We start from the raw sequence: 11,777 nt of genomic DNA, 5'->3' as shown, positions 1-11,777 counted from the left end.
TCAAATCAGGCACAGCTCCGACTGCAGCAATTTTCGAAGTTTTTTTTTTATAAATAAAAATATATATTCTTTTAGTCTACATCATTCCTCAGTTACATTATACTTCAAACCTGTTTGTTTGGTGTTTTCAACATGTGTGACAACTACAGGTAAGTCTTTCTCAGTGCTGCAATACACCTATATGTTTTTAATGTAGCAAAACACAAGCAGTAGAGTAACCTATATGTTACAGGCTAATTTGACCTGGATATGAGTTGAAAATATGCAACACAGACATTGTTTTACATGTGATGCAATCATGCAACAATGGATTTGGCTACAAACTGATCTGCTGATTCTCTCCAAAACCACTCAAAGAATAACTTGCATTTCTGCTTGGATCTTAATTCATTTCAAAATCTTACTAGTCCCTCTCTCTCTACTCTTTCACTTAAATTGAATTGAATGTCCTCTGACCTCTGCATGACCTTGTATAGTTTTTATTACAACTGTGACATATGTAAATTGATGTGCATTTTTATACAAATTGAACAGAAAAAAATAATTGTACAGCCCTTCTACTCACCGGGCCAATATACACTTCAGCATTTTAATACTTATAAGCTATTACATACATTTTTAATATTTGAATATTCATCCTTTATATTTATTTTTCTAATCATTATTTTTTACTGTTATTCTAATCATTATTCTTTATTGCACACTGACATTTTTTTTTAGCACAACCTCAACAATGCCACCCACTTTGCATTTCATATTATGAGCACGTGATGAATGAAACCGGTTTCAAATGAAATCCTTAAAAAACAAAAGTCTACTTGAGGCTTCAGGAGTCTGAGTTAGTGACAAATCAAGATGATATTCCAAACTTACACTATTTTTAGTGCCAAATTCCCTCATCTGACTTGATCCACTGAAGCAGAGGTTACTTGACAAAAATTTAAATGTGCTTTATAAAAGATAAATTCTAGTCCTCTTAAAAAATGTACACTCACATCAACTGTAGTGCACAGGAGGTAGTGGAGGAACTTAACCCCCTCTGTTGGCTCTTGAAAGAAATGCAAGGATATTGTTTGCTGTAGTGATTATTTTATAATTTCTCTGCTCCTGTCTTGTTATGCAATGAACTATCCAAAAGAGGCAGAGTTAAAGTATGTGATGGCTTATTATTATTTTACTTTGCTCTTTCTTAATGTCTGAGAAACAGCTTATATTAAAATTCGTTGCCACATCACAGAAGTGTATAATAATAATATAATAATATATGTAGAAGTATAAATGCATGACTACAAAGCCACAAACATGATCAGGTATTCTTAATGAAGTTATTGTTATTTACTTTTCAGGCCTGAATTGTAGTTTCCAGCTGAGTATTTTTAAGAAAAATAAACATAGACATAATAACCAGAAAGCCAACTGTCCAATTTAATGGTTTGTTGTAAACTTTACTGGCCTGTGAGAGACAGGCACAGTCCTGGTGCAGCAGTGTGTCCCTGTAACACTACCCCTTAGGCCCTTGGGTGCTGAAATGTGCTTACAGCTGTAAACTGCTGTCCTTTTCCCCTTCTAACCTTATCTTCCAGCAGAGAGCCTGGGGGAGCGCTGAGACGCAGTGTGCCTGCTTATAAGGCTGAGAGAGTGTCGATTTTATACTGTATCACGCTGTAATAGTCGGCAGCCCGCTGAGGTGATGCAGTGTAAGGGCTTATTGAGCAGTAGGCCTGGAGTGAGCTGGACTGTACTTTAATGTCATGTTGCTGTGGCTCCCAGTGGCCTGTATGGTGGGTGGCTGCTTACTGCAGACGGTGAAGAATCACATCTAGCTCTGAATTTACACGTGTGTGTGTGTGTGTGTGTGTGTGTGTGTGTGTGTGTGTGTGTGTGTGTGTGTGTGTGTGTGTGTGTGTGTGTGTGTGTGTGTGTGTGTGTGTGTGTGTGTGTGTGTGTGTGTGTGTGTGTGTGTGTGTGTGTGTGTGTGTGTGTGTGTGTGTGTGTTACTGTGTGTGTTACTTTTTCCATATACGTTCAAATTTTTTTCGCTGTATTTTGTCATTCCTCTCAACACTGCTGCACCATATAGGTGTAAGTTTTATCAGTTTGCCCTCCTTCATTCACAAGTTTTGTCCTGAAAGTGGTCGTCTTGTTGCACCAGTGAAATGTTTGTGTAATTAAGAGCTTCAGCAATAAAGGCTGAGGTTATTTACAAGTTTAAAGGAACAGTCTAGCAGAAATGGAATATAATATTCACAGCTATGTTTTCATTAGTGTATAATCTACTGAAACTAAGAATCGTTGTGTTTTTGTTAGCTTAGAATGAGCCCTTCATATCTACATAGGGAGCGGATCCTCTTCACTGAGTCCGCTATGTTGCTCCGCCATACAGTAGCCTAGAATGGACGAACCAAACACTGGCTTTAGAGAGAGCCTTTAGTGTCTTTACGTTACCTGAAGGCCACCGTAGTTCTCCGACATGCTTGTGAAACTGCGGTATCGTGAGCCGCAGAGTGTAAAACGGTGGTACCGCCAGCCGCCGTCTTGCTGCTAAAGCAGTGTTATTATGGTAAGGATGGCCTCTGAGTGAGGTGAACGGCGTTACCACGGTTTTGCACTCGGCGGCTCACGTTAGAAATGAAAAGGAGGAGTGAGTGGAGGGGTACTCAGTTTGTTGAAATCTGCAACCGCACCACTAGAATGTGCAAATCCTGCACATTGTACCTTTGACATGTTCTTGAGAGGTCCTGAGAGACTGTTTTGCAACTGTTTTGACTGGCATATGTTGTACCACAAATCACCTTTTCATAGGTTGATATTTCTCTTCCATCTGTGTCTCACTTTTACTCCTCATACCTGCATTGACATTTGATTCTTCCTCCCTGCTGCTGCCTTCAACTCTCTGCTCTTTCTTTCTTCTGCCATCACTTATTAAGGCCTGCCACGATTAGCTACTGGACTCTATTTGTGCTTTCACACAGGGCTGAGAGTGAGAGTGAGAGAGAGAGAGAGAGAGAGAGAGAGAGAGGGAGGAGATAGGATGTAGAGAGGTGAAGGGGAGGTGATAGTGGCAATGTGTTTGTGGTCTCTATTTCCACATGTCCTTTACATTGCCAGCGTGGGCGTGAGGCTGTCTGGTTTGCATACACAGCTCTTGGAACCGAATTAATGAGAACAGTTGAGGATCTTTCCGGTCATTTTTCTTCCACCTGCGCAGAATTTCACAGAGGGACTAGTTGTTTGTCAGTGTGCCTGTATAGAGGGTTGGAGATTGGACGCACTCAGTAAGAGCAGCAGGAGGACTAGAGGTGCAATGTGGAGCACAGGTAAGAAAGGAACCTATTACCGTCTACTGCTGCTGTGTCTGCTTCTATTTAAACTTATGCAGTGCTGTCTTGGTGGGGAGCAAGAAATACATCTTTGTTTTTTTGCTCCCATGTACAGTCAGTGTGAGTTTTTGGCACTATAAATGTGCTTTATGCAGCACAGAAAAATGACATTTGTTTCAATGAATGATTGGACAAATGTGTGTGTGTGTGTGTGTGTGTGTGTGTGTGTGTGTAAGCAACTGATCTTCGTCTTGACTCAAATATATACACGTCTCCGTGGAGCTGACAGCTGTCCTGACTGCTCCACCTGTCCTCTGCTGCCCACCCAGACTGAACACATTTGGGGTGAAGCTGATCTTATCTTGTGCATGTGTGTGTGCAGGTTTGCATGCTGTATGTGTTTGTATGAAGGGCTAATGAATAGTTGTTTGTGTGAGACTTGTTCATGTTAATGTATGCACCATTTGTAGTTTGAAGTCCGAGTGTGTGACGGAGACTAAATTTTGTGGCAGGGATATAGTTGACTCTTGACTTCCATGGAGATTTTTTTTGCCGCATCACTCTCAGCTGAGGAATGTCTGAGCTTTAGAAATAGACTGTCATCTATGGAGGAGATAATTAATCGATGTCTTCTAAAACACACACACACAGCGTTTCGTAACAACGACTACAGGAATGTGTCAGGCTAAAGTATTTGGTTGAGTATAGGAGCAGCAGAACAGAACTTATTGTAGTGAAGTTTCAACGAGTATGAACTGCAGCAGCAGTTATGGCGCAGATGTGTGATTTGAAGGTGGTTGGAAAGAATGAAAGACGCCCTGTCCTCTAGTTCTGGTGTAAAAATGTCAGAGACGTGTGAGAGTGTGACAGTCAACATCAACATTCTCCATCTCTGTAGGCAGGCGTTTATTCACAGGACGGGCACACCCACCTGTGCACACACATCTTGAATCCTCAGTCTCTCTATTTCTTTTTTTTCTCTGTGAAGATTTATTGATATGGCATTTTCATCATAAAGCATGTTGCTGAAACATAAACATAAATTAAAAGGGCTGCAACTAATGATTCTTTTCATTATAGATTCTTTTCATGATTAATCGTTTGGCTTAAAAAATGTCGGAAAGTCATGAAAAATGACGACCAAGTAAGTTAAAGAGGACCTATTATGCGTTTGGGCTTTTTCTCTTTCCTTTAGTATGTTATATAGTTTTTTTGTGCATGTAAAAAGTCTGCAAAGTTATAGAGCCCAAAATCCACGCCAAAGGGAGTTACTCTCCCCCCACAGAAACACTGCTCCTGAAGTTCCGGAAACGCCTCGCTTGAAGTCCTGCCTTTTCTTCCATAACGTGGTGATGTCACCAAGTCACACATTTGCATAATGCCTGTGTAGCGGCTAGTTTAGCATGCCCTCAAACAAAGCTAGTTTGAGTGGAGCTGGAGCAGTGTCCGAAGAGTTTGGTTCGGTTGACCAATCCCAACAGGGGGCCAGCTGACCAATCAGAGCGGGCTTTTCGAGCTCTTTCTCGGTATGAGAAAAGTAAAATGTTTCCTGAACATTAAACCATGTAAACATGTTCTAGTAGAAACCCAAAATACAAGTAGGCACCTGAAAATAAGAATAATAGGTCCTCTTTTAGATCAAGAAAAGCAGCAAAATCTCACATTTTAGAGCCTGAAACCATTAAATGTTTGTCGTTTTTGCTTGAAAAATAACGAAGAATTCATTATTAAAATAGTTGTTGATAAATCAGTTAGTCATTGAATACAGTAAATGAAATGAAACAATTACTATCTGTTAACACTTTAATAATAAAGCGAGAATCAATCGGAAATGTGCAGCTGGCCACATTCCCTGCACATGTCCACACCTGATCAATAGTCTAAATTTAGTGAGATGATTATCCCTCACAGTTGCAAACCGATATGCTCAACTGTCAGACTTGCAGGCTCAGGCCGCTTCAAGGGGAATGCAGAGGTCCTTTTCCTTCACACCGAGCTGACTTGTTATGCTCTTAATGAAGCCATGTGTGCCAAGACACGCTCATTATTTGGTCAATATAGAAAGTTATCTAAGATTTCATAGTCTAATAAGCTGTGATTTATTGTCTGGTAGCTTTAGTAAATGCTTTGCCACGTTATGAGGGGAAGTGATGCCCAGTGCTGGCCTCACCCCCTCACCTTTGACCTTCATGGTCAGTCTCTAAATTCACCACCACGGTGCCAGGAGACACCCAACTCATGATATACGACCTAGGTGCGAACTCTGTATCAACACACAGAAATCCTTTTTCATGGCACCATGCAAACAAACTGCAGAAGAAGAAGAAAAAAGACTGAACTAACGTTTCTGGAAAGCCACATACCGCCAGCGGGCCTCATGAAATACGACTAGAATTTATGCTCAACAGAAGTTGCATTTTTTGACACTGCGTTTGAGCTGCTGTTGTGTGGAGGACTTGAGTTACAGTCTGTCTGGCAGATTTCAATGAGTGTAGATTTACTGTTTTTCCTCCGCAGGGAAGAATGAAGAAGACAGATCATGGCGTTATATGAATGGAAGAGTTTGATGTCCCTCTCCCGCAGGTTAGATAAATCTCTCGCAGGCTGTTGCTGCACATCAGTAGACAGTCCTTATTATTAAGTCCTTCATACTCAGCAGGCATTCCTTTCACATTTGAACTGCTGCACTCATGCTCTTTGCCTAGATCACCATGAAAATACATCCAGTAAGGATACAGCTTTGTCAAGACTGTTGTCCAGATAGTGTTCTGCATGAGTAAGGTATTTCTCCTTCAGTCTGACAATCATCAGTACAATACCAGCTGTGCCTCATGTCTGTTTGGTCACCGCGTGTGTTGACATGACTCTGGGAACATATTAGCATCTCAGTTTACATGGCATCGTTTTCACTTTTCCAGACTGCTGTCTAGTACCAGGGTCACTAAAGCTGGAATATTTAGACAGATTCCCACAGTCTGTTTACAGGTAATTCATCCCGTGTTGACAGGTTTACACCAGTAGAGGGCAGCATAGGTTAACCACTAATCACCATCCATGCTCAGCAGTGGTGTTCACAATACTGAGTCCTCTCTCTCCCTGATTTCACACTATGTGTCTATGCTTCTATTAATCACATCATGGGATGTCACACTTCAATCTCTGGACGAAAACTGATCCTCATAAGGTTATTTTAGGGCTAAAACTTGGTGTCAGTGTTAAGGTGAGAATAAAGTTGGAGTAAAGTCCAGTCAAGGTGGGATAAGCCTCCAGAGAATGAATGTGAGTCAATACACAAATAACAAAAACAAAGTCAAGATTCAAGATTCAATAATTTATTGCCATGTCAACCGCAGTTGATTAGGAATTTGTTGTTGTTGTGAGCTCAACAACAAAACATATGATCACATAACACACAAAACAAAACATACTGCCACAATAACAATACAGTAAGCATACAATAAATGCAAAAGCGTGGGTGGAAAGGTGGCTGACTGCGGCAGAGTGAGGAAGTCACTTATCTTACTCAATCTCAGCATCATATTAACGGTGGCCCTGAGGTGCAAAACACAACAATATTGGACATAACACAATAACAAAATAGAAAACAAAACAGGAAGTAAAAGTGAAAGTCTTATTTATTTTTTCATCCTTTATTTTAATGGTCTGTTATGTCTGAATAACATCCTAATAATTCCCTAAAAATTTTCCTGAAAATAATTAAAATAATAATAGCAATAATAATTATAAGTTTGTACTTTTATATGGAAAATAAATAAAAATAATTTTGGCCAGAGCACAGCAGGTCAGCTGAACATGCAAAAAATGAAGAAAAAAAAAACATTTTTATCGATCATACAGTTCAACATATATGAATGATAATAAATGAATGGTTTGAACGGGGCAGTTTATTACAAATTACACAGTTCTTAGAAATGATTTGGAGATTACAGACCTGTAAAATAAACCATACTACCACACCATACTCTCTTTCTCCCCTCACTTTTGAAGGAGCATTAGTGAGTGAAGCACCTCTATCGAGTCAAGTGGATTGCAAATGAAATAATGTTAGTTCATTATTCATTTAAGGTATATATACCCCTGGTGGCCACTTAACTTGTGTCCCATGATGGCCCCCCATCCAGAGGTGATAGAGGTCATCCTAAGAATGATTGATCTGTAGCCAACGGCAAACGGAGGGATCTAATAGCCCAATTTCCTCCCCTCCTTTCCTTTCGCTTCTTCCTGTTTCTCTGCTCCCGTACCTGTCCAATAATGCCATCTGTCTTCCCCCCCAGTGGCCTTCACCCCACCCCCGTCTCCTCACTCCTCTCCTCTCCTCTGTCCTTCCTCCCTCTTCTTACCTATAGATGATACAGGATCCCCACGCTCCGATTTCACCCTCTCATCATGACATCCATTACAGTGGCGCTGGGCCCTGGGCCCCCGCTGGCCCGACAGCACATTAGCACTCGGCCCATTGAACGCCAACAAGGGCCGGCTCTGAATTATTGATACCAACACAACTAATGAGGAAACCCTATCTCAGCTCTTTTGCTGACACACAAACACAAACACACACACACACACATAAATGCTCATGGAAGGACTTGCACGCATTGCTGTATTGATGATAACTATTGTTCAGGCTGCTAGTGTCCCATTTTCAAAAACTAATATCCTCAGCGCTCGGTCCATTTCCTGCAGTCACTATGTGAGTTTGTGCGTTCGATCCGAGGAGCCACGGGCTGAAATTCCTTTTTTTAAACTGTGTGTTTGTCCTTTTGCACCATAAAACGTTTGCTCCACATCTGCGAGCTCATTATTCTCTGCGTATAACTGCTTATTTTTTTTATCACTGCTGCAGGTGTTAGTGGCGGTTCTGAAAGTGGGAGTATTTTTGCGCATGAGCCACCATATGTTCCATAACACCAGCAGGTTTTAGTCAGTGGATTTCACCCGAACTTGTAAGAATTTGTGCGGGTGTTTGTGGCCCCTAAGTCTACCAATGTTTACATGCAATGGCTTAAACGTGTGCAGTGGAGCTGCTGTGCAGAGAGGTATTGGAGGTGTCAGCCAGCCTCCTTAGTATTCACTCCAACACCCTGTGACTCACAGCCTCAGCCGGAGAGCGTGAGAAGGAAGGGGGGGTAGAGATAGAAGAGAAAAAGCGATGCAGGACAAGAGGAGGCAATATGAACATCAGGCATCATTTTCTGTAGCCCCAGGCTCACGTGTTTGTATCTGTGTGTTTGCAAGCTTGCCCGCCCAGGGGGATTAATTTTTTGACAGCTTTGTTAAGCCTTCTCTTAAGCGCCGAGCTTCTCAATAACATCGAGGCTCTGTGATTTTCAAAAGTCTCTCTCTTTGGCTATCTTCACAGGGGAGACAGAGAGAGAGAGAGAGCAGTGGTTGGGCATGACAGCAGACGCTGTGTGAGTGGTGTGGAGGAAGTGGACCATAAGCAGCTGGCTGTGAAGCTCCTCTTCAATTAGTGGCTGCATTGCTGTACGGTCCACACAGTTTTAATTCTCCGCAGCTCTTCTCCCGTATCCGACTCTGTCTGTCTTTGTCTCTGCGTTCCATCCTCCCGGTCGTCCCTTCTTGTCACTCCACGTCTCTTCATCCCTCTGTCAGTTGTATTTAGTTTAATCTCTGCCCCTCCTTCTTCTGCTTCCTCCGCTCTGTCGCTTTCTATTTCATCTCACCCCCCCACACACCCTCTCAACTCCACTCCCAGTCTAAATTCCAACCCTTTCACGAAAACACAGTGGTTGATAAAATGCGTAACCTTGCCTGGGCAGGTTAGGGAGAAAAAGGGAGAACAGATAAAAGGTTAATCCTTTAACAAGTCCTCATACACATGGAGTCAAAGGACAGAGAGGCGGGGGTTAAACAGCAAACACAATAAAACAGATCTGACAATCGAGCTAAGGGGGGAGGTGGGGGGAGAAGAATATGGGAAATGAGAGGGAGAAACAGTGGTTACAGGGGGGAGACGGCATTTTCAGTCAAGCTGACTTCCACTCTGCATGATGACAAGTGTCTGCCGCTGTTCCCATTGGTCGAGGCTGTCACCAATCAGAGCAGAGGCATGTAAGGTGCCTTTAGGTTATACCCAACCCCAAAAAACAAGAGAGGGAGAGAGTGGGAAAGGGAGACCAAAGCAGCCAGGCGCCGGCTTTACAGTGCAGTGAAGTCTCTGTGAAATGACACAGTTGAGAAGAAAGTGCTTGTCAGCTGTTTGTTGGAGACCACTACAATTCCTCCTGGCTGCTGTGGAGAAGAAGCCTGGTAGCCTCCCACTGTGATTGGCTGTCACACTTTAGGCTCCCCCTCCTCTTCTCTGACTCCCCTCTTCTCTCTCTCTCTCTCTCTCTCTGCTTCTAACCCCCTCCATACAGTCCTCAGGCTTACCTGAGCCACAACTGCAGAAACGCTGGACCCCCCTCCTCCACACACACACACACACACACACACACACACACCTCGTGCTCTCTCTCTCTCTCTCTCTCACACACACACACACTCAGCTTTTCACCTGGAGAGGGCATTCGCAAGGGAAGGCATGTGCAGCAGCAACAGCAGCAGTCTCTCCTCACATCTAGCGCTGCCTCTCTGAGTTGCCTCTTTCTGGAGAGTGGAGAGGAACTCTGAAAAAGAGATTTTGGAGCCATCGTCCCTTGGCGAAAGCAGGCGAGACGGGGGGGCAGTGAGGGACACCAAAGGCAACGTACATCATGATTTTGGGTGAGTTGCCGCTTTTTTTTTTTTTTTTTGATGCATGGGGATTTTTGGAGAGGTCAATCATGTTGTTGGATCACTAATCCCTACTTAAACTTGACCACCAGCAGCTCTCGTTTATTAATAGTGAGCGTGCTCTGCTTGGTATCCATTCCACACAGACATCTGTCAATACTGAGCTCCGGGATGAGCATTTTAAATCATGGTTAGTGCGTGTAATTACGATAATAGTGTGCCATTAATATGGCAGGTGGGAGTGATGACAGGGAAGGTCAAAGTGTGTCATTATGGACTGTTTTGGTCACGTGACTACCATTCTCATGTCATGCTAGAAGAGGTGAAGAGACAAATGCTGGTTTCATACCAATCCTCAAGTATATATGTATTTATTTGGGGTATTTGTTACACTAGTTTCTACCAAACCTTTCCATATCACCCTGCAAACCAATGATGAGCAAACGGGTCATCACACAAATGGCATTTTTTTTAAAGAAAAACCTAAAAGATTCAGTCCTCAGTTTGCTTTTAGTTTATTATACACGGTTGTTCTGTTCTGAGTCAGCCAGCACTTTCTTCGTCTTTAGTATTCTGGTCTCATAGTGGCTTTGTCTGAGAGAGAGGGGGTTCTGTGTGGTCTCTGTGCTCCACATACTCAGCTTGTACATCCATACAGAGGATGGGAGCTTGTCACTGTAAGTCCACTGATATGACCGATAATGCTGCTTGGTGGGTAGAATAGGAAGAACGTGTGTGTGCGTGTTTAATAAGCAACGCAGTGCGTGTCAGCTATGTGAAAGAAAGTGTTCCTGAGTCCTCTGAATTGTGTATGTGTGTGTGTGAGACTGTGTGAGGTCATGGTGTGTGCATTTGTTTTAAGTGTGCGTGCGTGTGTTGTGTGTGTGTGTGCTGCTATGTCCTCTGTCGGAGAGGCCGCTTTGTTTTAACGCATGCCTGGGCTGATTCAGGCGCAGCTCTGCTCCTCTGCTCTCCCGCCAGGCATGTTTTTCAAGCAGACATCTCTAATGATTATAGGGAGTCATGTAGTCTGAGGTGTGCAGAGTTTGAAGTGTGCACATTGAAGGATATGTATTCCCGTTAGCTAAAGCGAGTTGGTAAAGTTAATGTGTATGAGACTTTCTCACTCTCAAGTTTTTCTTTTGTTTTATGGTCATTCTGTCGGTCTTGGCAGTAGCTACATATCCAGTTTCTGCTGCCGCTGGTCAAAAGGGAACAATTATCTGACTTGAGCCTCATTTAACAGTTAGACAAGCACCGTCTTGATCAGGGTGCAGGTGGAGCAGCTCCCGTAAATGGTATTTGGCCAGGATTTGCCCTCAACCACAGCTGCCTAACGAATACAAACAGACCAATGGTTTGAGCTTGTAGGGTAGTTATTACAGTGCGTATTTTAACTGTTTAGTTGTGGTCGGAGTAATAAAACATGGAATGTGAATTCTGCTGTGCAGTGCTATGAATTCTGCCCGAATGCTGTCACTACCAGTTCACTACATGCACTGAATGGTGCTTAAAACAGTGATAATGTAGCTCGGATACACCAAATATGTGTTTTTTTCATCACATCATGGTCTATAAATTCTTCCCCCCCTTCACACCGGCCAAAAAAACAAGCAGAGCTAGACTTCTCCTCATTAAGTTGTCACTCAGATAGCTATCTTCCATTATTTCTGTCTGAACATTGAGATTTCCCAGTGCCTA

General features: G+C 42.8%; 1 protein-coding gene and 1 long non-coding RNA gene across 4 annotated transcripts in view; both read left to right on the top strand.

The window, feature by feature from the left end:
* LOC119490573 overlaps positions 1-11,777 on the top strand; it is an 839,978-nt gene that overhangs the window by 485,034 nt on the left and 343,167 nt on the right. The gene's annotated exons all lie outside the window — the stretch shown is intronic.
* Positions 1-11,777, top strand: part of znf385a (zinc finger protein 385A) — a 73,831-nt gene continuing 62,054 nt past the window's right edge. The window contains exon 1 of one of the 3 annotated variants that reach the window (XM_037774051.1): positions 1-149. Coding sequence is in view for 2 of the 3 variants with exons in the window: in XM_037774048.1 (XP_037629976.1) it covers positions 3,305-3,317 (13 nt within the window). In the remaining variant the exon portion in view is untranslated. Of the gene's footprint in view, positions 150-3,085; positions 3,318-9,470; positions 10,068-11,777 lie in introns of those variants that run through there. The other 2 variants (XM_037774048.1, XM_037774049.1) reach the window with 2 other exon arrangements.

Source organism: Sebastes umbrosus, chromosome 6 (assembly GCF_015220745.1).
Source record: "Sebastes umbrosus isolate fSebUmb1 chromosome 6, fSebUmb1.pri, whole genome shotgun sequence".
In the NCBI taxonomy this organism is placed as follows: domain Eukaryota; kingdom Metazoa; phylum Chordata; class Actinopteri; order Perciformes; family Sebastidae; genus Sebastes; species Sebastes umbrosus.
This window is presented reverse-complemented; position numbering and strand designations above follow the sequence as displayed.